Below are 25,863 nucleotides of genomic sequence, written 5' to 3'. Positions count from 1 at the left end.
GTGTGTGTGGGGGGGGGGGGTTCACAGAGGTAAAGATCACCCTCCTGGATCAGTGTTAAATATTCTATGTACAGTCCCCTGCAATTTCAACAGAGGGCCCCATCCATCACAGCAGTTCGCAGAATGGGGTACAGGCTACCTGAAAAAAAAGCCTTTCAAATATATATTGCTGGAGAAGAGCTGGAGATATTGTTTATCACTGCCTTTTCTCGTGACCTCTCAAATGTTCCACCTTTTAGCTGGCCATGCCACAGGATTCCTGACCCCTGCCAGGCTGGGAGAACAAAGCACCGCATATAGCCAAAGCAGATCTGCCCTATCCACAGGGGCCAGCAGATTCCAAGCAAACATGACACATTCTCCCTGCAAACAGAGATTTTATTTTAAGGTTAAAACTGTTCCCCCAGCAGCTTGTATCCAAGTTGCACAGTGGGTTCTAACCTCGCTGTTGTAACTGTGCTGGTGAGCTAGGAGGGAAGCAGTCAGCAGCCAAGCAGAGCACAGAAGTGCCTCCTCTGAGGATGATAAAGCAGGTTCAGAGGGAGATGGCCATGTCCAGGTAACATCCAGCACTCTCTGAAGCAGCTCCAGCAAAGGAACACTGGAAAGTAGCACGGCTACCACTGTGCAAGAAAAAAGTCATGCCAGTTTCAGGAGTCTGCTGGGATGGTGCAGAGACAGCCAACAGGCATACAGCCCAAGGGATCAGAGCTGGCCACAGCATAGACCCACAGAACATGGCTCCTTAGTGTTCATCTTATCCAGTACCCCACCTGCTGCTGCAGAGGTATGACTGCTGGGCCAGCTAATAAAATAAACAGTATTAAAACAGTCTAGCTGGATGGTTGCCTATATCTGCTTCTCTCTATTAAGTTTTTGAATTGTAATAAAGGCCTGAAAGTCCCAGTAAGGCAGTATGGTCTCACCATGCGAGGTGCTGGATAAGCAAGTGAAATACAGAGGACTTCCTGCCCCCCTGAGGTCAATGATTCAATCTACAGAAAACAGCAAGCTCCTCATGTACCCTTCTGTCATGCAATCCCCACACTTCCCCACCCATCAAGCACCTAGGCAATATGTAACTAGAATGGAAAATATCCTTCTTGACCTCTCCATCACTCTGAAACTCAAGTTCTGCTGGTCCTTATTACCCAAACCTGCTCAGCTACAGCTGGGTTGAGATCAACTCAGTGGAACTGCCCCAGCCTATAGCATTTAATGCAACCCTGTTCACCTCTCTGCTGGCTGCAGACCGTTGTCTGGTGAAGGCTCCAATACAGGAAGTTCAAGGAGGGTTGCAGGAGCTCTGCATCATCTGGTCTGCACTTCCCACAGAGGTTGCTGACTACAAGACACAGTGATACAGGAGATGACTGAGCATTTCCAAAGACAATACCAGACACAATACCAAGACCAGAAAGACATTAACTAATTGGAGAAAAGTACAATTGAAATACTGAAAGGGCTGAAGGAACTGAGGAAAACTTTAAAAAAACAAAAAGAAGGGGTGAATTTGGCTATTATTCATTAAGTTCCAGAAGCTTAGTTCATACAAGGTGACAACCCACTGCTCCTAGGGAAATCTAGTCTCAACTAGACAGTGCAGCAAGGGATGACAAATGCCAAACAAAGGGTTTGCACAGGAAGGTGAGGGGTCTCAATAGTGACAGGCTACAAAATAAGTGGTTTGTTGAAGACATATCTTGCTGGCTCCTAACATCAAACCTACAAGGATAGCGTTCAGAACAAAAATCTGGGAGGAAGGCAAGGACTGAGGAGCTGTCGTGCCAGATCAGCTCTGTGATCCACCCAGCCTGTGGTTATTTAAGAAAATGGCCAGCACCAGATGCTTCAGAGGAAGGTGAAAAACCTGTCCATCTATTAATTGTTAGGATTACCATTAAAACCCTGAGGATCCAGCAGTGTTGTGTTAGGCACCGTACCTGCCCATAACAAAGAGACAGTCCTTACCATGAATACCTTATCTTCTAAATAAAAACAGATGCCTCTTCCTAACTCTGCTCTCTTAGGTTACTGGCCATCTGCAGAGCAGACCCACAGAAAGCAGTGGCAATCACAAAGCCTGGACCTTTTAACATGGGACAGAACAGTGCTGCAGACTGCTGTGGAGAATGTTCCTGCATCATCCAGGCACTAGGATAAGAGACCACGGACCAAATGAGTCAGTCTCGTCTACCTCTGACACACACAATCTCTGAGCAGCTCACACAAACCCACTAGCTGCCCCCACAGGCAGACATGCATGCGATTCCCCACATCAGAGGTGACCTTGTAACCCAAAACTGTTTCTCTGTCACTGATTGTGAGGGACCACCGACTTCACTTTCCTACATAACATCAATATGCAGTGAGGAATGATGCTGAAAGCCCTGTCTGACAGGCTCTGGGGTAGTTTTTAGCTGTTTGGTTCTTGCGTTCTAGTCTGGCTTAAACTGCCACATCTTCCTGTCACGTTAGTTAGCAGCCCCATTCCCTTATTTCTGGTGACTCCCAGAGGTGGGAAGAATCATCTGCTGCTATGTGGACAAAACAGTTGAAGTCTCTTCCCAGGGTAGGGGACTTGTCACCTGCTCAGCCTCTGAGCAGTAAGAGGAAGGTAGTGCCTTACTCTGCACCTCCACCACTGAGAAGCAACAAACAAAAGGAAGGTTACAGCCAACCCCAGGCAGCAGAAAAGACTTTGGTTGCCATGTGAGGTCAGAGCAGAGGTACATTAAGGACAGCCTGATTCTCACATACAGAAAGACTCTTATAGTCTGGCCACAAAGAAGAACCCTGAAGGGATTGCACACATATTTTACTCCCACTACCACAGCAGTGCAAAGGAGCCCTGAGTTCCAACAACAACCAGGCCCTCAGTCTAAGCATAGAAACAGATCCCAGCAGGAAAAGAAGGATGCAGAGACTCACCATGGTGGAGCAGCTTGAAGTCTGTGCTGTCCAGCTCTCTCTCAGCCTCATTTCTCAGCTGCACTAGAAAGATGAGGCTCAGCAACAATGGCAGGTTCCTGTTAGCTAAGAAAGGAAAGGGATGGCTGGTCAACATCCTCCAACACACTACTGTCCCAGAAGCATATTATGTGGTGTTCACCTTGGAGCTCGCTTGGCAGAGGGGATGGGGTGGGGATGGTACAAGCTGATGTTCAAAATATCCTCCAATCATTGTTTCCTCCCTCATTCACTCTGGTCAAGGCTGACATCCTCTAAAGGCTGGTTACAGGTTTTTTTGAGTCCCATCAACACCTGCTCTAGGAATACCAGGAGAAAAGCCAGAGAGTTGCTGTTTGGAGAAACACTCCAACCCTGGAAACCCAGACCTCCACTCATGGAGCTTACATTTTATATTAGGGGTGGCCAACCTGCATCCCACAAGTGGCACAGGTAGCCTCCTTGTGTTGTGCACAGTAAACCAGGAAGGGGAGAGGTAGAACCATGGTGGATAGGACTGGGAGCAGAAAGCAGAGCAGCAGATCAGACAGGGGAAGGGAACTGGAGTGGCACTCGGCAGAGATGCAGGGCTAATTTGTGACATGCCTACCAAAAAGGTTGTTCCCCTCATACCCTCTCTTACACCCTTAATGGGCTAGCAAGAGACAATCTCACAGAACCTTCATAGAAGCTAGAAATCCACCACTCTTTCCATCATGATGCTTTCTGTACTTTCTTTATGTAATCAGACACCTACCCCTGTTAGGCACTTGAGTTCTCATCCCTCCAAGGCCAACCATCTCCCAATATGCAACATATTTATCCTCCCAACACCCCTGGCAAGCAGAGGAGCAAACTAGCAACTCCATGTTGCAGCAAGGAAATGGAGGGAAAGTCTACACTGTGGTCAAAGCTGCAACTGCAACTGGTGTAGACAGCCCTGAATTTGTTTCAGATGGGCTCCGGTAGTAATCCCAGCAGAGTAGCAGCAGCACAGAGCTAGCTGCTTGAGTACATACCCAGGGACATGGGTGGATTTTGCAGTGCACATTGAGCTCTGTGCTGACACAGCTGCTAGCTTGGGTAATGGTACCTGAACCAGCTGGCTTAATGCTAGCTCAGGTCTGCCTACACATGCTACACTCATGTCTTTGACTGCAATACAAATATACTTTAAAACATAGGTCAACTGGCTGAGGATAATCTGCCCTCCTTATTGGCACCAGCAATTGTACTGAAGCACATGGACTCTTCCTACACAGAGAACTGAACCAGCAGAGAGGAATGACTTCCAATCACTATCTGAGGGTTGGTCTACACAGAGATATTTATCAACGACTCCCTGCCTATACACTCTAAACGAGAGTGTTTTTTCCTGCTTTAGCTTCTGTGCTTTGAAAAAGGTACATGTTAAACTGGAAAAAGACTGTCCTATTCCAGAACAAGAGTATCCACACAAGTATAATTCTGTTAACAAGTATTCCTCCATAGACAAGCCTTAAGGCTGGATTACAAACTATGGCAAAAAGATCAAAGACCTCTTAGCACAGATTTAATCTCTAAACTCTGATGCTGTTATGGGGTGCAATTACACAGGAAATTCACCTTGTAAAGTCGTAGAGCTGCTCTCCACCAGCAGCTGTTGCAGAATCTGGAGAAACTGACTTCGGAGAAGGTCACAGACCAAGACATCCTCATTTCTTTTCAAGAAGACCTTCAGTGTCATTAGCACCTTGTGGGCCACTTCCACAGTGCTTGAGCAGACAAGATCCTGGCAGGAAAGAACAGCCATTACCTTCCTGCCCTGACTAAGCAGAAGTGGCAACTGATCATCACCATTACACTATACTCGTTCTTAGGGAAATAGGATAACAAAGTGGCCATCTATGTTTAGCATGCCCTGACCACACAGAATAGGAGACAAGAGGGAAATGCACTCTGCCCTTTAAGACAGAAACACCTTCATTAGCAGGTTCCGACCCACTAGAAACAGCTGAGTATGACAGCTGAAGTGCTGCACATGATTGCCACAGCTTTAATCGTGAAGGATGCTGCTTCTCCTATTAGCAGAGCAAGACCATTGATTAGCTTGAACTCACTGGAGAAGCAGCACCCTTTGAAGTAAAAGTCACAGCAATCCACTGCAGAGCTCCTCCTTAATTTAGCACCCTGCTGCAAATTAAGTGGCTTGTGAGTCACCCAGAGACAAATGATTTGGGTTCATATCTGTATTTAAGCCCTTAAATAAGGGGCTTAACAAACCTACCAGTGGATGCACTTTTTAAAATATTTGGCTTAGAAGCCTGTCATGTGTAGGAACAACATAACATAAACACTGGGTAATAATTCAACCCCAGAATTAGAAATGGGGGGAAAACGATTCATTTAGTCCCTCAGCATCTTTTTGTAGGAACAATTTTTCCTGGAGTCTCCTGGTTAAACCAGGCTTGACTAGCACTGACCACCATTCAGCAAAACCCTTACTCATGTGCCCTGCTGGAAACATACACTTCTGTGCTTTGCTGAATGAGGATGAATTTAGGTATATGCTTAACATTTAGTTCATGCTGAAGTGCCTTGTGCAACTGGGACTGATAAAGCCTGAGGTATAAAACACTGAAGATATAATAACAGCTTGATATCAAGGAAGAGGACACTACTCAGAGCTGAAATAATGTATTCAATCTTAGTGACTGCAGCTCAGAAAAGGCACAGCAGAAAGAGAGGGGATTCAGAAACAGGCAACAAAAATGCTTTAACAGCTAGAGCCACTTTCATCTAAAAAGAAATTAAAAATACTGGGAATGTTTAGTTTAGAAAGATGAATATGAGAAAACATGATGGAGGTATAAAAAAGACCAGGGTACAGACAAGGTAGACTGAGCTCTCCTCCATTTACCCTCTTTCACAATGCAAGACTAGGAGGGGGGCTAAAGGCAACACATTTAAAGCTGCTGACAGGAAACCCTCAGACCTCAAGGTAAACCAAGGCTATGACAGGAAGATAACATAAAACATTATCTTGAAGGGCCAGGCAAAGATGCAACAAAGTGGAAGGAGATCGTACAAGGTAGGCAAAGATGGAAGGCCGCAGTGAAGGCCATTATCGGCCCTCAAGGCCTACGAAACCAGAGAAAGAGAGCCCTTCTTTATATAATTCCTTTGTGCCATAAAGTATAATTGAGCACAGTAGACGTCAATATGAGTATTTATACGAGTTACGAGAACATCCACAGCTAAATGAGCTAGGATAAAGTACCTGCAAAGTGTATAAACCTTGGAAGGTACAAGGGTATAAGCTGTCTGCTAACTCCTTTGAATTACCTAATATTGGTCAGCATACAATGTGGACAAGTGAGCTGATGTGATAGGTCAGTTCCTGTGTTCATACCTTTGATCAGCCCTATGATCCAGTGCTAATATTTAGTCTTGAATTCAATTTACAATATCCTTTATTTATGCAGTACAAGAGAACAATCTAAAGTTGACCAATTCCAACTTCATGTGTGTGTTAACATGTTTCTTTTTGCTCAGGAACTCAAGGTCCCCAGTGAAGCCACTCACCATCTATTCTGTTTAGCCCAGAGTTTTAATAGGAGCAATCAAGCAAATAAATCATTCTGGGAAGGACATTCATTTCATCTCCCTATGACATGCAGAGGTCTTTCTATTTTACTAGTAGCTTTACTTTCCTCCCAGGCTGGGGTTATTTATCTCTGAAGTTTGGTTTATATCTGATGGAATATTTATTTCAAGATATTGGACTATCTTATTAGCCCATTTAAATTCAGATTGATTATGCTATTCCCCTGCCGAGAGGTGAATTGTCAATGTCTGTGATTTATTACAGTTTACTTTAAAGCCTGGAACTGAGTTAAATTAATTTATTTCTGAAACAGCATGTGGCAAAAAGCAAATGAGAAAGTGGAAACATAATGCCATTTGTAGAACATGCAATAGCTTCTCTATTTCATCATCCCGAACTGGCTTCATCTTTATATAGCGATGATATATAAACTAGTTGTACTTTGTTGAGTGAGGGATGCCAAAATTGTCTACCCAATTATTTTTAGCAATAAGTCATTCTAGGACATCCTTACTTTTAATTCAGACTGATCTGTTAACTAACCAATCACTTTTAGTGACGGTCTGGAAATGATTTGCCTGAATATGACTTTGTATTCTGGAACACAGTCCAAAGTGGTGAAGGCTTCCTCTGAGGAATGGACTTTGTCTCTATGGGCCCTCTCAGAAACTGGTGAGAATTAATGTTGTACTATCTGTTGGACGAGACAAAACATGGCCACCTTCTTAAATCATGTGTATGCTGTCTGCTAAGGCCAAATCTGCCTCCCTCTCTCATTTTGGGAGGTTATTTATTCAAGAGTATGGCTACTATTTTATCTGAAAGCTCAACAGTTTCAGTAGGAAATTAGGCTTCTCTTCTGAATAATATGTAGGATTCTTCTAGAATCAAGGGGCTGAAAGAGACCTAAGGTTCACCCAATCCAGACACCTGCACAACTGTGGAATGTGCTATACCTGCATCATCCCAGACAAATGCTTATCCATTCTCCTCTTAAAATCTTGCAATGTAGGATATTCCACACCTTCTCCAGGCAAATTTTTCCACCCTTTCATGATTATAATAGGTTACTAAGTTTGATGGAGATCTGCTGACTGACACTAGCTGAAGCCCTGACTTATTACTCCAAGGGCTGAGAGGACTTTTGAACAGTGAAAGATCAATCCCAAAGGTTTCTGATGTTGTCTTTTAAGAGCAACACAAGCATGGGAGGATCTAGGATTTTGAAAAGAGGGTGCAGATGGTATGGCACATCATCACATATAACAACATATTCTTCTCCAGTTAAAGAGAAACTAGACACTTTACTAATATGCTAAGTAAATAGCACTATATTATTTAGTTTAAGATCAAAGCAAAAACAAATATTACCAGTTACACAGTTCCCTTGATCATGGGCTTCAATGTCTACCCAGGTTCCAGAGGCAACCAAGCATCTTGGCTGGGTTTCCCAGGTACAGCCAAAGGCTACTTCCATGTCAAATTTGCACACGTGGTACAGGACTGAATCCAGCAGGGGCAGGCAATTATTTTGGGCAGAGGGCTGCTTACTGAGTTTTGGCAAGCCATCAAGGGCTGCATGACAGGCAGCCCAGGGCAGATTAATATTAATTTTCAAAATTTTTTAAGGGCCTTGTGGGCTGGATAGAATGGCCTGGCATGCTGCATTTTGCCCATCCCTGGAATACAGTATATACAAAGGAAAATTTTCTGCATAGATCCCCAATTCAGAGAACTGTTTATCTATTAACTGAATTCCTTTCCCAAATCAGGCCATTAGTGATAGGCTGTCCTTGTAAAAGTCACGTACCAGTAAAATGAGTAAAATGCTGGAGTTGCCTTTCAGGATATGAAGTAAACTGTTAAAGCCATTTGGGCAATCAGGCAAGCCAGAGGAGAGTTCAGAGGCAGCATCTTCAATCTCCATTTGACTGCAGTCTTCCCAGGAAAACCAGAGTTGAAGGATCTGGTGACCAAACCTGCCCACAAGCTCGGAATAACGCAGGAAGAATTTAAGCAGGAGAGGATGATGAACATAAATTGAGCCCACATCTGATATATTCTCCACGATCCTTTTGATGGCACACAGAGGACTCTAATCAGCAGGGGGAGACACAGGGAGGAAAATGATCCCTAGACTCTGAGTAAGCGGAAGCTAAAGAGCATTTATAGGTGGGGGCACTTTAATTAGCAGGACTCTGAGAGCCTCTCTAATTAAAGCTCCCAGAGTGTCACATGTATGTGTCCCTGCGCTAAAAAATGGCAGCAGGGACACTTTAACTGAAGCTTGGCGAACCAGCTTTAAAGTGCCCCTGCCACCAATTTTCAGTGCAAGAACATTGATGCACATGATGCTGGAGTCTGCAGGAGCACAGTAATTACCATGCTCCAGCAGACCCGATTAATCAAGTCTGCTCCTACGTGCTGTAATTACAGCGTGTTGGAGCAGCCTCCCTGCACATGTATAGGAGTCCAAAGTGACAGGACTCTTGTGTGGGAAAAAGGCAGTCAAGTTTCCTGTTTAAACAACCTGTCAATATTATCTAAACACAGTCTTTATGGAGTTCTGCTGAATCACCAGGGCTAAGGACCACTTTGTAACTTCTAGTCAGTGCTCTAAAACTGTGGAGAAGATAAACTCTACAGGAGCATAAGAAATCCTGATGACAAGGATGCCAGTGCATTCAGGAGGTTGAAGTTAAGGAACTTCTAGAAGCCTTCACATGTGCTCATCCATGCCACAAACACCTTCCCACATATGTACAACTTTATTCACTCAAACCTGTATCCCACAGTGCTCTCTACGCTGAAGTAATCTGAAAACTCCCTACCTCCTCCTATCATCAAATACAGTTGCTTTCAAAAAGGATAAGGGCATGGGGAAAGAATTCTGCTTTTACCAAGTCTAAGGCTTCGGCTTTGTCTTGACATATAGCCAGAAGGTAAAGAACAGCTCTGAACACATATGGAGGGGGATAGTCTCCCTGATCCTGCACTGACAGAAGGAAACTCCTTATGGCTGAGAATAATTCTGCTTCTGGAACAAATCTGTAAACAAAAAGATGGGAGACAGGAAACTATAAAGCCAGCCCAGCCTCATCTGGGGGTTGCCTTCTTCAGACCCTTCCTTGGCTCACCTGTCTTCCATGGTGTAGGCAAAGTACAAGAGGAGCAGGAAGCAATACTGGTGGCTGCGAAGGGCTTCATCTAAACAAAATGGCTCTGCGGTTTCTGACAGGAGGATGAGGCCTTCAGGCACACTGTAGTTTAACTGAGACAGACTCCTCTGCAGCAGCTCAGACATCTCTTGCTCTAGAAAGGAAGCTACTTTGAGAATGGCAGGAAGAACTGAGGAATACCAGAACAAAAACCAAAGACATCTGCACTGAGAGAAGTACAGGAGAATCAAGCCAAGAGCATTAAATCAGGGAGATGCCTGACTGAGACATCCAAAATCCACTCTTTGGCCCCAGAGCAGGCACAATACTAACAACAGTGGTATACAGCATACTTTTCTGGTTAAGCCAGCCTCAGCCCTGACCTGGCAGGCCTCTCCCTAAGACTGAGAAGGGAGTTCAGGTGTTGTGACCTAGTCTTATCCTTGGCAGTCTGGTGAGGCCATGAGCAGAAATGGACCAAGTGTCAACTACATGTGGGTCTTTTCTACTGCAGAAACTCATGCCCCCCACAGCAGAAGTCAGAGACTACTTATGGACCATCTGCCCTGGGAGAGGTACCGGATAACTATGAAAGCAATATAAGCTAGCCAGAAAAAATCATTTTTACTCCACGGTAGAAGTGTCCTCATGGAAGCTTACTCCAGTATATTTGTACTAGTCTAGTTGTGCCAGTAGACTTCCCCATATGGACATGCCCCAGGCAAATATATTTGCAGAGATATATTTTTAAATGGCTCAAGGCTTGGTTTGAAGAACATCTAAGTATGTTTGGAAAAAACCCATTTCCAGGATGCCCTCTTGGTGGATCAGCTAAGAAAGATGAACACCTTCTGAACAGGGACACAGAGGATCCAACCACAACAAACCTGATTAAATTATTATAAAATAATCGGAACTACCCAATTAACTAAACTTGCCCTCCTGGGAAGACTTCTTCATCTTCTCTGCAGTTGAATGAAGACTCAGGCACACATTGTAGAGGAAGGAAGAACAGGCCTGATTCAAATCAGGGTTGCTTGAAAGGAAGACAGAAAATACAACAAGGAAGGATATCTTGGTCAATTATAGTCTCACCTGCCTCGTGGCATCATACATTTATATGCCAGAAGGCTGAACCTAAGGGCAGACTTAGTGCATGTAACAAGAGCAGGGGCATGTTCAAGAGCTAACACTGCAAAGCAGCAAAAAATTACCTGGAATGTTAGGACTGACTCTCCTTATCATCTCCCTCCCTCAGCTGGGAAACCCCTAAAGGTCCCTACCACTTTCATAGCATGGACTGTCACATTATAATGCAGTGGCTCATGAATCACCTACTCTGCTATTGCTCATCACAGGGCACCTCCTCTCCCATTCACACTTGCACACACTGCCTTAGTTACGCACCAAAAACTGCAGGCCTGGACGAGCCACCCATACTGGGCTGAGAAAAGTAGCTACAACCGGATACAACATAAGATAATACCACATGGTTAGTCAGCCCTCTGCAAACAACTGTAAGTGCACCATAAGCCAGAGGCCATAACATGGGAACTGTTGCTGAACCCAATTAAGAGTTCTTGCCTCTCCCTTCCCTACTGATCACCTCACCCACAATATCAGGAGCATGCTGTGTTTCTGGAAAGCCAGAGCTCAGTAGGGCAGAACTCGCTGTAGCTTCTCCTTTCTATGCCCTCCAGAGTTGTTCCTCAATCATAGCAGCACCATTCTCCCGACTGTACACACCTTGTTTCTTGCACCAAGTTTTCATGGTGCTTTGTAATTCAGCTTAACCTTAAATGCTCAGCTGCTTGTCTCCACCAACCTGACTTTTCCCTTCTAATTACTGTTCAGGTCTTGCAACAAACTGAAAAAGAATGATGGTGCCAGGACTGAGGCATCCCCTTCTAATTCAGATGCAAAAATAAGGTAAGATGTTTCCTATGTTTTCTCTTGGAAAAGTTTTAGTTTAGTTGCCTACCTCTGTCCAGAGCAGAATTTGGCCTTCAGCTCCAGTGTTAGTCGGATGAAAGAGGAGGACACTAGGAGGAAGGCAGTGGTGAAGGGGAATAAAAATACAATGGGAGACAGAACATCTAAGGCAAGGGGTCCCCTGACCAGCCCTGGCCTCTCAGCACAGGAGGTGGCAAAGGTGGCAAGTCGCCCCAGATGGAAGGCATCTTGCAAGCCTTGCTCTCTCAGAGGATCCACAGGCAAATCATCTTTGCAGATTTTGGAGGGGGGCAGTATCTGATTCACTGGCTCTACAGGTCCTGGTGGGAAGGGAGAAGTAAGCTCCACCACATGTATAAATTCAAAGGAGGAGAATTAAGTACCCGTGCATCCCTAACCCAGGAGGGCATAAAGAAGACACACTCAAGAGGCACTCTACATAGGAAGTGCCACACCAGAAGAGCTTGTTGGTACATCTAACATGAGCTCCTGTCTACAATGGCCAATCTTGGGTGCTTCCAAGGAAGCAGTGATGTTGAAGTAAGATCCCTTCTATCACACAGCAGATTTTGTTTGGATCCCTAGTTTTTATCTTAGAGAATGTAATCACCACAGACACTATGGTTACTTCAGCAAATGCCTACCCTATCCTCCCACCCCATGTGAAATCTTGCTAAACTACTTCAGTAATATCCATCAGCAACAAGTTCCACAGAATAAACAGGTTGTTTATTATGCAAAAGCAGCACAGGGACAATGTCATTGCCTGGCATACCCAGCTTTCTTGAGAACTTCTCACACATGCTTGGCACCACGGTGAACAGGGTGTTAAGGATTGAGATGAAAACCTCCATCAGAGTTGGGCTGACAGTCTGTTCAGAGTGCTTCTGCAGGAAAAAGATATTCTCAACAAGCAAGCACCATGCCCCCTTGTGACAAGAAACATACAAACATTCCCAAGAGGAAACAGTGATATTTTTCCAGTGGTTCTCAGGTGTGCCAAGCCAGACAAATATACTTGACTAGCAACCCCTGTCCCAAGACTGCTGACAGAAAATGCTCTGTCTCAGACAGCAGCCTATGCTAGGTCCTTCACAGACTTAATATCTTCCTCCCCTGTGAGCAGTGAAATGAACTATGCAAGATTGTGTACCGGGATTCACAACCTTTCACCTAAGCAGGCTGCAGCTTGTCACCTAGCCTTTGCTTTGGGCTGCAAGTTTCTGCCCCTCCCCACACTCCAAGCAGCAAGCTGCCAGATATCCAACCCCTCTGCAACAAGGATAAGCTCAGATGCTGTAGAGCAGCAGGCTCTGCAGTGGATGCAGAGAGGATGGGTGGCACAGGGCAGCTCTATGACACCAATCTCCCATGCCAAATTGGACCTTGGGCCATAGGTTGCCAATCTCATGCTGTACACTAATTGCAGGATGTTTCTTCTTGATCCCAGCTGGTAATCAGCTAATGGCCCAAGCCACAAGGATTGATACTGCAGTATAAAACACTTAAGCAGGTAAGGCAAGCAGCAATCTAAATTTTGCAAATCCCACTGATTTCAACAGTTAAGGCACTACCCTCTTATAAAATACCACAATGTTGCAACCTACAGAGCAAGGTGAGTGTAAGGCACCTAAAACCCTAGCCCCCACTGCCTTGTGGGTACTCCTTGGTTGGAGAAGGACTAAGGGACATCACCCTAACAGAAATGCACCATGGCTGGTGTTAGGCAGTCATCAGTAGTACTTATCTGTTGCTCTCTGGCAGAAGCTACAGCCTTCAAGGCACTGATCCTCTGGACTCGGTCTGGCCTTTGAATTCTGTTTCAATGGTCTAAACTGGGGATGGCAGGTCTTGGGCAGCCTCCACTACTCCATACACTTACCTAGATATACACATCAAAGGTCTTGGTATGATGGTTGCAGAACTCTGTACAACCAGATTCATCAGATACCTGACTAGACCTCTTGCACCATGATCCAGAGGATCTATGGTTGTCTACTAAACCAATTTAAAAGTACCTGCTAATTTGTGCAGGAATAGCCAGCTCACGGTTTTCCACACTTAGTTAATAACCATTACAATGGTGCCCAGAGCTCCCTAGCTTCTGTCCAGCTGCTGACTCTTCATCCAGACTGGTTATATCATTCTCATAGCATCTTCTTCTAACAGAAGCTGTAAAATTGTCAGGATCTGGGGCTTATTCCACGGCCACGTAAGACTGAATGCAGCCCATCTTGTCTGATCTCAAACACTAAAAGTTCCTGGGCCTAGCTAGGACTTAGATGGGGGCCTCGCTAGTATTCTTGGGGGCTGGAAGCAAAACAGCAGCTGCCAGCTGGTACAAGGCTTCTACCAGCAGACAGCAGCTGGCACAGGGAAGTCACTCCAGCACATACACACCTTTATAGCTCCACTACAGCAACTGTACCAGCAGGGTGTACAGTGCATCCTGGGTGGTGGGCATCTGTTAAAGAGCCACTGCAGCTAGCAGAAAGCACAGACCTACCTACACATGCCTTATGTTAGCTGCCTGGCAGTGGTGGAAGCCTTGTATCACTCATGGGGCTGACGCTGCTCTGACGCTAAAATGGACAGGTCCTGTCCGTTCTCTGGATAGACCTGGCCCTAATCAGCTGCATGACTGACTAGCACAGCACTGACAGTAGTTGAGATGGGCCAAGGATTAACAGCCCATTCCATGTCAGGCAATTTACTGCCACACAAACCTGTTATACAGAGCATGGACTGTATTTTAATTTTTTATTCTAGACAGAATCACTCTAAGTGTTATCCAAGTTCAGCTACTGAGGCCCAGAGTCAACAAAGCAGTGATGGCAGACTTACATATTTAAGCACATGTGTCTAGTCCACTGACTTAAACAGGACTTGTAAATCAGTGCCTTGTTGAATAGAGATAGGCATAAGCACTTACATGCTCTGGTCTGAAACCTGTCTCGAAAGAGTTTAGTAATAGATTTGTATGAAGCATGAGATATAGGTGTAACAACCAACTCCTTTTTTAAAATCTCATCCTTTCCTCTGTCAAGCTCTGAGCCCAATGTCCTACGATTGTAAATTCCATGGGCTAATTGATACACTGTGCAAATAGATGAAAACAAGGAAATTGCAAATGCTAATTCTGTTGCTTTCCACAATAGTGCCAGGTTTTGAAAGAGGAACTGAGGAAAAGCATATCCATCACCTCCAGCAGCAGCCAGACCTGCCTTTCTTTACATAATTTGGGAGGCTTAGCTATGGCAGAGATTACAAAATCTGGAGCTATTTGGCTGTTCTGTACAAGGAGGTACTTCAAAGCATTTACCCTCTAGACTTCTCTCTTCCCTTTCCCATAAATCAAATAATTTGGAATTTGTTCAGTGGTGAGTCAGGATACACTATAACCCTACTTGCATGAACATGACGCACTGGCTTATCCTCATACTCCTATTCCCCACAGAGATTCTTTTCATCTCCCATGAACATCCAGGCAACTCAGGCGACCCAATCCAAGTGCCTGAGGGACAGAAGTCACCCTACTTTGTGTCTGGAAGTCACCCTACCATGACTAGAGGGATGCAAAGATGGTCACAAATCCTCAGCAGAAATGCAGAGAAGTTGCTCAGGGTATTCTCACTCTCTGAGCTGGGAGCAGTGAAAGCGTTCTCCTGAGCTGAGGGATCACTTTGACATTCCACTGCCAACCTGCAAATACATATGAAGGTATCAGTAAATGCATTCTCCTACTTGGTAGGGGAGCCATGATGTGCTACATTCTATAAGGCCTTTTATTCCAAAAGACCTTAGAACACTTTGAATGTTGCAAGTAAGGGAATCTGTCAGTAACATATAGCTGCCCCTTGTGTAAAACCAGACAGCCAGTCAGAGCCAGCAATGCTACTCAAGAGTGTCATGGAAAAGGAAAAGAATAACAACTTCTCCAAATTAAACTCCTGCTGCAGGAGTCAGGGGACACAGTTAAGTTAAATGTACTTAATCAGTCTGGAATTTCTCCAGAACACACAGGCTAATACCTTAAAGCTTACAAACATTGCCAAATAGTATTTTAACAATCCTAAATGGCTGGGATCCTAGCTTGACTTCTCAGCCAAGAGAAAGCCTGATAGAAACACTGCACCTCCTCACACCACTCCCACACACCCTTTCACCACACACCAGAAAAAGTACCTTTGCCTGAATAACTACTGCCAAATCAAATCAGTGGCATGAGACTGAGTAATCTGAGTAATCTTTTCTACCCACAGCCCTGGTTTGAAAAACAAGTTCAGATCCTCTCCCTGACTGCCTCAGCTCAGGGGAGAAATCACTCCCCTCAGACCAAACTGACAGAGAAGCTGCCTACAGTCTCCTCCAAGAGCTCCTATTTGCAGCAACAAGCCAGAAATACAACCAACAAGTCTGCCAGATAAATCCAGGCAGGCATTTGTTAAATGGCCACCTTTGCTCTAGTCATGAAGAGGGACTGCATGGCTCAGCAGACTGAAAATGGAGTCCAATTTGCCACCCACCTTCCACTAATTCAGACTGAATCACTGGAGTTGGTTAGTGACCAGAATTGGTTAGTGTTATTTTCAAACACATTAAGGACCCGTATGCAGTCAGCTGGTGGATATCAGTCTAATTTCTAATGGGACTGGTGAACATGTCACAAAACCATCCCCCCAAACCAGTCATAAGTGTGGCCCTCGCAGTGCTTCAGCAAAAAGGCCAAGGACTGAACAGGCCACTGGGCAGCAAATTCCTCTACCAGAAAAGTAGTCTCCCTGGCCAAAGTAAAGTCCCCAGGAGGGCCCTTGCTTTGCAGCTGCCTGCAGGTCACATGATCTGTAGATAGAGAATTTGAGTCTCCATTGTGTCACCTTTCAGCAACACCACAATATCAATGGCACTTAATATTAAAAAAAATTAAACTAGTACAGGTAGCTAAGCCTGCTCTATCTTCTGGCTACCACATGGCTGATACACCAAACAGCAGCTGTTCTGCAGGTGGTATGTACACAACATGAGATGCACTTACCTTCATGTAAAAGTGAAGAGAGACTGAAAAGACTGCTAGTGAGTACTGTGTGTGTGGGAGGAGAATCGCTGACTGAACCGGGAACAACAGAACTCCCCTTTTTCAGCTCCTCACCTGCAAGCATTTCTGAAGCCGTCCAAGGTGCTGAGCAGGAATTGCCCCTGCCTGAGGAGAGCTCTGGTCTGGTTTCTGTTTCCTGAGTGACTCTGAGCTACTGAGAAGAGGAGGTCACCCTGTTACAAGAGGAAAGCAGGGATCTTGTGCAACAGAAGAACTCTCTTCTATAAAGCCATGAAATGAGCCAGCAAGCTCCATTTATTTAGCTAAGCTCATTTCACATGCATATTGGTACCTTTTTGTTGAATGTTATTGCCATGGCCAGCTTCCCTTTAAAGGTCAGACACAGAAAAGACCTATTTGGTATTACTATGCTCCTCAAGCAAGGCAGTAATTAAATAGCTCCAGTGATAGGCCTCCTGACACATCCTCAAGCTGGATGCCCATCTTCCATGTTCTTTGAATTGTGTTTCATCCCATTACTCCTTACACAACCTTCAACAACTCTTCTCCCATCAATCTACTTGTAAGACCTTTGTGTTCATCTTTAGACTCCAATTCTACAGCTGATTCTGCTCAGATGTCACCACACAGAGTTCCTACAACTTCGACTAGGAGTTCACTTGTGTCTAGGCAGCTGCCAGGTCAAAGCATTAGTCACTCAACTAAGTTAAGGCACACATCAGCCTTCCTCCAGCCCCTGGATCCTATGCATTACTCCTTGCGGATTCTTTCCAGCTGGACAGCAATAAAAAAGTGAATTCCTTTCCCATTGGATGCTAAAGCATCTTCCACCACACTGGAAGTAGCACCATTTTCTGCTCCCCTCCAGTCAAAACATACCAGGATCCAGTCTTCTTTTCCACAACCTAATTCCCCCTCTATTACAAATCCACTGTCCTAATGAAGCACATAACTGAATCGAAGCAAATCAGCCTCTAAGTTCCAACCAAGAAGTGAGAAACAACATCACTGTCCTCAGCATGCTAAGGCCCAGACAGCAGAGGCCAAACAAGTCAGACCGTGCACAATTCTAGTGACAGTTCAGCATGTCCTGCATAATCCTACATTTCAGTCAGGTACTTCTCCCATCATGAACACACTTGTGATTTAGGCCCATGCACATGTAAATCTCAAATAGAGACTCTCCTCCTTCATTCTGATGTTCAGTCATTTGAAATCACTGCTCCTCTTCAGGTTTGGCCTGGAAATACAAGTGCCAGAAACAGGGAAGGACCTGGAATCCAAACAGCTGCTGGAAGGGACCGGGGTCAGACTAGATGATCTGCTCAGGTCCCTTCCGACCCTAGAAACTATGAAACAAATCCCAGAAAGCAACTCTGGTCTGAAGTCACAGACATTGCAACACACATGGCAGAAGCAGCATGCAATGATGGTGCCCAGAGCCTGGGGTGGCTTGAATTCCCTTGGAACTAGCAGGGCTGGGGAGGAAGCCAGCTCAGCCCAAAGGAAAGGAACGCCTTGAACAACTTGGTTACAAGCTTCTCCCCTCTTGCTGATCTGGCAGCAGCAAAAGCTTCCAAAGGGGTCCATACCCAGCCTTTCTCACCTAGACAGACAGGTCAGTCCACACTGGGGCCTTTCTGAGAAGAAAAAACAAAGGGAAACTGTGGGGATCTCTAAGAGTGACCCACCACCCCCCATGGGATAAGAAGACTGAAATGTGCATGCATATGGCAGCCAGATGCCCTACTAAAAGGGCCATTGCCCACTCTCTGTCAAGGAGCAGCAGTGTGACTTACTGCAGGCCTTCTGCTACTGCGTGGTAAGGAGAGGTCAGCACATCGCTTCAGCATAGCTTCCATCAGGGTCTGCAGCTCTTCATATGGCACTGGGGGGGAACTCAAATGGTCCTTCCTGCAGAAACAGGGGGAAAGGAAGAAAACAATGCGCAACTTGGAAGAAGCCTTTGAGCAATCCACACTGGGGACAGTGCTCTCTGGAAAGTCACAACATGGTACGCTTCACATGGCCAAGGCCTTGTCTAATAGCAGCACACCTCATGAATGCACCTCAACCAGTGTGGCAAGGCCACACAATCCAGGACCAGTGCCTCCATTACTTTATGACAGGGCTAAAAGTGATTGTGATTGAGTCAGGGCTTGTGTGTCTATAATCAAGGGTGGGACTGCAGCATGTATAGAGACACCCCAAGCTAGCTATTATCTACCCAGCTTGAATAAAGCTAGCCAAAGACCCTGGGTTCTTCCCTGGGCAGCTAAACTGTGCCTACAACCATCTTGTTGTAGCTTCATCACCACTGCTACCAGAGCCAGCTAGAAGAACACTATATCAAATACAATGACACACACTGAAATCACACCTCTGACTGCAGAAAAAGCACAACCTCACACAGACCAAGCTGCAGCTAGAGAAGCCAAAACGAGTAAGATGTAAGCATGAAGTCTAAGCTATGTCTCTTCTGAAAGAAGCCTACCAGATTTCCACCCCTCCCCTCCCCCCCACCACTCACCTCAAAAAAGCAGCCACAGCTTTCACAGCCTCTGCTGCTACTTCCAGCACAGGGCAGTTGACTGCCTCCATAAGAACACTAATGGCATTTTTGCACATGGCATGGTTTGTAAATAGCTTGATTTCCCCCGGCTGCCTGCAAAGGGCAAACAAAGAATAGACAGATAAAGATTTGCCACTGCCCCTCCTTGAAAAGAGCGTGTGTGTGTGGGGGTTAAATAAATAAAAGAAAAATACAATGGTGTCCTCTCCTTGCTCCCCAAAATATACACCTGAACCTTGTGATGTCAGTCCCACTATCAGGGGCCCACATGACTGAGGCCCCAAGAACTGCCTTGGGATGGTTATGCTCTATAAGAGCATTGCACAGTCTAATATTTTTCTTTCAAACTTTCACACTGTTGGTGGGCTGTTGGCTGCTGGATCATAACTTCTCTCATGATAGGTGTTTGTCCAAAGGGCTGGAGATTTGCCAAGGTGAATAATCCAAATATCCAGATGGCTAATTGACTGGATCAGAAAATATTGAACTGGACACTTCATGAGAAACCTACTCTCCCCCAAGATGATTATTTGCATTTTTCTACTTAGGCTTTTATATTGGGCTCCTTATTCTAATACTTGCATGCTGATCTGAACATGAATGTTTCAAAATACCTAAATAGATGTCCTGCTTCCAGGGAGCTCAGCAATGGATTGAAACTGAAGATAACTTTCCTTACAGTACTGTGGTGCTGCTAACTGAACTTAAAAAAAAAATCTTTTAAGTAAGTTGTAAATGAGCCTTTTTTTTCTGGTTAGTTCATACAAATGAGAGTTGGTGATCAGATCCTCTCACACCAGAGCACACCAGAGCTGCGATACTCAATCTTTTTGTTAACATGTAATATTGCAATGCACCCCTACGATTCCATATTAGAGGGAATGGAAACAGTAACGCTTTGGGTCACTACACCATGACCTGCCCAACTACCCAAGAGAAGCCACAGAGTTGTTCTTCATTTTGTCTTTTTTGTTCTGTTCTTCCATTTACATTTCTGTCTTATTCCTTCCTTGTGTTCCCTTTGGAATTTTGGTGCACATGCCCCAGATTGACAATCACTGCAGTAAACTATTTAGTGTTCGGGGCCTTTATTGATGTTATAACACAAGGAGTAAACATAAGTGAGTGCAGCAGCACTATTTCATCACCCCACACCTCTGCACCCAAGACCCAGGAAAGAGCTAAGATCAGCAAGTTGGGAAGAGGATGGGGGAAATGCCCTTGGGTGGGTTGGGGTCCATGCCTGGGCAGGGATTATAGTATTTACACAAAACCTCAAGTTTTTCTCTTTGCTTTCTGATTTTGTTAAAAATGTGCTTTACTCCTGTTTCAAACAACAGCCCCTTTGAGGAAAAGCTTCACTGACTGATTTGAGGATGATTTCTACTGACTTATTCAAACAGTAAAAACAACACTGCAATACAATGCATTGCAACATCATTTGGGCTGGAGAAAAATTCTAAAGGTGACACAAAGGGATTCTGCCACAGGATACTCAATGTCCCTATGCTTCAGTGCCAGGCACGCAGCTCTGGGAACAGACTTCACAAGCCTTGGGCTGCTAACAGATGTGGAAAACACAAAACAAAACAAAACAGTGGTTTACCAGAAGTAGTGCATTAATTCAACCCAGCTCCTCAGTGTCTGTATAGAGTCACACTTCAGTGGGGCTTTTTGGCACTTCTATCTAACAGTCAATTCAATCAGCTATTAGATAAAAGTGCCAAAAAGCCCTACTGAGGCACATGATCTATACAGACATTGGGTGAGCCAAGTCAAACTAATGCAATGCCTCTTCTAGGTATGTGCTACACTCGGTACAGGGGCATGCCAAGCTTGAAGTAAAGCATTGTTTTGTTTTTTCCATGTCTGTAAGCAGCCATAGATGCCTTACGCCAAGGCACCTAGGACTTGGATTCACAATGCTCAGCACACCAAGAAGTGGAGACACTAGGCCAGCCAACAGGAAGCAAAGGAAGAGGCACACCTGAAATTCTGCCCGTCTCACAGACTTAGGCAACAGTCAAGCACCTTGATGTAGTGCAGAGTCAGAAGCCAGAACCTAGGACTCTCCTCCCTCCAGCGGAGTGTCTTCCTCCCCTGGCTGCAAGGTCGGCCTCTCTCATTTGTTATCTCTCTCTGGCGCATGTCTCTGGTATTCTTTACTGCACAGTGGCCCAACTTTTACAGAAGTAAAAAGCACCTTCTGCCCAGCCCAGCCACTAGATCAGCGTGTAGAGTGCTCTGCAGGAAAGCATGAATGCTATACTTTGAGCCCAGTCAGACTGGGGATTGCCTACAACCCAGGTCTCCCACTTCCTGGGCGAGCGCTTAACCTACAAGGTGGGCAGCACTAGCTCCACCATTCTTTACAATGAGAGTGGCTAAGCGCTGAACCCAATGACGTCAATTGATCTGAGGGATATCTGAGCATATTTGCTGGCACATCAGAGGTACTTAGCACAAATCCACCTAGCCTGTGAACTCCACACAGTCTTCAGTAGAAGGCTGGCACCAAGGTGCTCAGCTCAGGCATGGTGGCAGTGGCTCTGAGTATAAGCAGTTGCTAAACCTGTTTCTATGAACCACTACTTTGGATTTTGGTGCTTAAAACTCAATGCAAGTCCAATTTCAGATGCCTCAGTTCTTTAATGAAGCCTGCCCTAAATGACAGTAGCCACAGAGCCATCAATTGGGTCCCAAACTCTACCTAATGCTCCACCTACACTAAGAAGGACAAGGGGCACAGCCAGGACAGAGGAATGCTGCTGAACTACTACAACCCTCTGATGTTTTCAATAACCCAAGGAGACTCACAAAGGTGAAGCATATCCAGACACCTTAGCCAGAATGAAGGCATCATTGCAGCCTTCGGTAACAGGGAGAGAGGAAGGGGAAAAATTAGAGGATCCTTAACAGCACCCCATTCCCCACCATAAAACAGATGATCTGAAAGAAAAGCTACACTTCAAAGTGAGGGTAGTGAACAAGAACACATGCATTAAAAAACCTTTAACTTAGCTAGACATTATCCTCTCTCCGGCTCCAGCTATTAATGCAGAGGTTTGTGTTTTCTGAATTAAAACTGTTCTCTTCTCGTGTTTAGTTCCTCTTTCTGATACATCCCAAGTTGGCACCATCAGCCTGCACCAACTACCTCTATTTTTTGCTGCAGAATTAATTCTAACATCACAGAAATTCAGATGGAAGTTTCTCTTGGGGAAACAAGCAGGAAAAAAGAAGAAGTGTGAAGGGAAGTTGATCATGGGAGGGAAGAGGGGAAAATAACCCAGTGTAATGTATGCATTGTGTAATGCAATGCGTTGTGACCACTGAAAAGGAGTTGTGAGTGTGACAGAAGGGAAGCAACCTTGTGCAGGCCTGTCGACTGACCATGAACTACAAATCCCAGAGGCACCTGGAAGCAGGAAGAGGAAGCCTTGCTACTGGACACCCTCCAGTGCCTTGCTACTGGACTGCAAATCCCAGAAAACTTTGGGGACAGGAGGAAGAGGTGGTGACCACTGAGCCTTGGCTCGCTATGTGCCAGAAAACTGGATGCTATGTGGTGCCTGCTGTGAGAAGGACTGAAGGAGAGGGAAGCTTCCACACAGCATAGATGAGCTACAAGACTGACTGCACATGATTCCAAACCTACAGACGTGCACAAAGCAACTCTGAACTAAAGGCTGGTTCTTGGGGACACCTCTGGAGGCGGGTAGGGGACCCTGTGTGCTGAATGCATGTACCCCAGCGGTACTGACCAGCACCTGTTTACTTGCCCTTTAAGTGTATGTTTTTGTACTCTGGATGCCTATGTACTTGTATTTGGCCCTTCCCATTGGCCTGTGATCCTAACCCCTAGGACACTCAATATAAAGTAAATGCAACACAGGTGGAAATGAGAGCCTGTTTAATACCAAAGAAGGGGGCTAACATAATCCATTGGTTCTCTGCTGATGTTGTCAGGAAGACAGCCAGCAACGGGCAGCTGTACTCACTGGTGGTCATATGTGTGATCTACACAAGACAGTTTTCTCTGAAGTCTTCAATTAGACCCCTTTTTACTGAACCGGCCCTCGCCCTTACCCAATCCTTGCACTCAACATCTGCATGAAAACAAGCCAGAAGGTGGTCCCTTACCGTTTCAGTATTTCAGTGAATAGCAGGAGCCCCTGCTTGTGCAGCTCCACATTGTTCAGCAGCAGGATCTCTCTGAGACTTCTCACCAGAGACTCAATGCCTGCAGACATGGAAGGGGAGTAATAAGGAGTGTGCTCTCACACACACAAACCAACAATCCAGAAAGGGACTTGCAAAGACCATGGCACCACAGAATACACCACTGATACTCTCCTGCCTGCCAGCTTGCCTCCCCTCCCTTCCATTTGGGAAAGTCACATCTGGAGACACAAAGAGAATTTGGCCTCAATGGTTTAGTCAGTCCTTGTCCTCTCTGTAGAGACAGCCAGCGAAGGCACCATGAAGGCCAAAAAGGATGTTGGTCTTTGTAATGTTAGCACAGGCCCATTAGGAACTAGACTGAAATCTCACACTTTCATGTCACAGAAGTCCTCAGCCAGGAATATTTTCCAGTCACCATCATCCTGCTTTGGAATAAGCGACCTTACAGGGCTCTGCAATCCCACCCCAATGTCAGAGGTGCCAAGTCCACCCAATGGGCACTTGTACACATGATGATATGTATAATACTGCAATAACTTTGTTAGGTCAGAAATCACCTACCATAAACTGTGTGACACTTGGAAAAAAAAAGCCACTCCTCCGTTAGAAGTAGCAGGCAGCAATAAACTGACCAGATGAGAATTTCACTAGTGCAGGAGAGGCAGTCAAACAGGAACTCTGCAAACACATAAAAAATTAAAAACCCAGGGAAAACAGAACCTGCACACAGCATGGAACAATTACTCCTAGATTTGAGGAAAGAGGGACAGGAAAACTAACAAGAACAGCTAATAACGGCAACAGAGCTGCTAGCTTTCCTCAGCTTAAGTGAGAAGAGGTGCAGTACAACCTCTGGAGAAGGCCGAGAGAAAGTGAGAAAGGAAATGATGATGGAAATACCATCTTCAATATAAAACAACTCCTGAAGGCTTGTGGATAGCCCTTCTTCCAGCATATAGTTAGCAAGCAGCTTTGTCACAGGTCTACTAACCCTCCCTCCCAAACTTTTATATAGCCAAAGAATGGGCCGTACAAAAGCAACATGACTAATTTTTTCTGGGGCAATGGAAATTAAAATATTATATCGGCCTGGGTCTGCTTCCTGGGCCCAATGCTGAGCTGAATTACACCCTGAACATAACCCCACTTAAGTCCATGAAGTCGTACAGGGTTTAATTCAATGCAGAAACTGGTTTGCTTGGGTTCTGCAGCTCTGCTACCACAGGCTGAAATCTCCTCAAAATACCCAGTCTAAAGAGGAATGGAACGGTCAGTCCTTGGACAGACAACTTTAAAGGAAAAGCTAGATACTGTGAAAAATATTTAGCAGTTTGATAAAGAGTGTTCTGAGTCACTGGGGGGCCTATAACTTCACTATGTTGCCAGCCATGTGGTGCAACTGGAAATGACATCTTTCAGACAAAATATGAGGTCAGTTACAGATTTAAAAAAATATCCCCTAGGACCTTTTGCAAAAGGAATTGTGGAAGTTGATCTACCCAAATTACAACTCCAGACATTCTGTCTTCCTAAACCTCCTTCTACAGTTTCAGTCCAAACTCATTCTTCAGTCCTTAGACAATGTTGAATCTTCCTGATGGTGCAGAATGGCTGCTTCCCCAGATTCCCTCTGAGGTGGCTTCATCCCATAGAACTACACTGACAAGTACAACCCTGCAAAGTGCTTTGAGACCTGTGGGTGACAAAACCTATGGAATTACAAGGGATTACTGTCTCTTCACCTGGAATGTCTGCATGGATAAAGGCAGGAGCATATTTGACTGGAGAATGCACCAGGACAGCAGCCATACACTGAGTGCTTGCCACCTGTAACATCTCATCTCTGGACAGCAACAGCTGTGGTAAAGCAAAAACAGGAAGAGAAAGAATGCTATATATATAGCATTTTTATATATGGTAAATGCTATAATTAAGGAAATACAAACTAGTTCCAAGTACTAGTTCCAAGTGGATACACAAGTGGTTGATTCATTCCAATCAATGGGTAGTCATCAATAGCTTAATGTTTAGGTATCAGGTGATGTTCCCCAGGGGTCTGGCTTGGGTCCAGGATCATTTAATATCTTCATTAATGATCTGGACAATGGGATTGAGTATACACTTAGGAAATTTGCAGATGATACCAAGCAGGGTGGAGTTGCAGACCAACTGGAAGGTAGGGCTAGGATCCAGAATGACCTTGATAAACTGGAGAAATGGTCCGCAATCAATCAAATGAAATTCAACGAGGATAAGTAGAAAGTCCTATACTTAGGATCGATTTTCATAGATTTCATAGACATTAGGGCTGGAAGGGACCTCGGGAGATCATCGAGTCCAGCCCCCTGCCAAAAGGGCAGGAAGTCAGCTCCGGGAGGAATATCCAGCCTCTACTTGTTACACA

At 45.2% G+C, this 25,863-nt stretch overlaps 1 protein-coding gene across 1 annotated transcript in view; it reads right to left on the bottom strand.

Moving 5' to 3' along the window:
* MEI1 (meiotic double-stranded break formation protein 1) overlaps positions 1-25,863 on the bottom strand; it is a 42,654-nt gene that overhangs the window by 8,065 nt on the left and 8,726 nt on the right. Inside the window, exons 7-23 of the mRNA XM_019543912.1 lie at positions 25,202-25,316; positions 24,021-24,137; positions 23,418-23,517; positions 19,233-19,367; positions 18,502-18,616; positions 16,796-16,914; positions 15,207-15,348; positions 12,422-12,533; positions 11,675-11,735; positions 10,623-10,729; positions 9,673-9,943; positions 9,436-9,583; positions 8,346-8,630; positions 4,555-4,720; positions 2,932-3,036; positions 1,235-1,345; positions 442-623 (exon numbers count right to left, since the gene is read on the bottom strand). Of these exons, the coding sequence (XP_019399457.1) occupies positions 442-623; positions 1,235-1,345; positions 2,932-3,036; positions 4,555-4,720; positions 8,346-8,630; positions 9,436-9,583; positions 9,673-9,943; positions 10,623-10,729; positions 11,675-11,735; positions 12,422-12,533; positions 15,207-15,348; positions 16,796-16,914; positions 18,502-18,616; positions 19,233-19,367; positions 23,418-23,517; positions 24,021-24,137; positions 25,202-25,316 (2,391 nt within the window). The remainder of the gene's footprint in view (positions 1-441; positions 624-1,234; positions 1,346-2,931; positions 3,037-4,554; positions 4,721-8,345; positions 8,631-9,435; positions 9,584-9,672; positions 9,944-10,622; positions 10,730-11,674; positions 11,736-12,421; positions 12,534-15,206; positions 15,349-16,795; positions 16,915-18,501; positions 18,617-19,232; positions 19,368-23,417; positions 23,518-24,020; positions 24,138-25,201; positions 25,317-25,863) is intronic.

Source organism: Crocodylus porosus, unplaced genomic scaffold (assembly GCF_001723895.1).
Source record: "Crocodylus porosus isolate Cpor-Errol unplaced genomic scaffold, CroPor_comp1, whole genome shotgun sequence".
Lineage (NCBI taxonomy): Eukaryota > Metazoa > Chordata > Crocodylia > Crocodylidae > Crocodylus > Crocodylus porosus.
The sequence above is the reverse complement of the archived record's forward strand: the minus strand, read 5'-3'. Positions and strand labels throughout refer to the sequence as shown.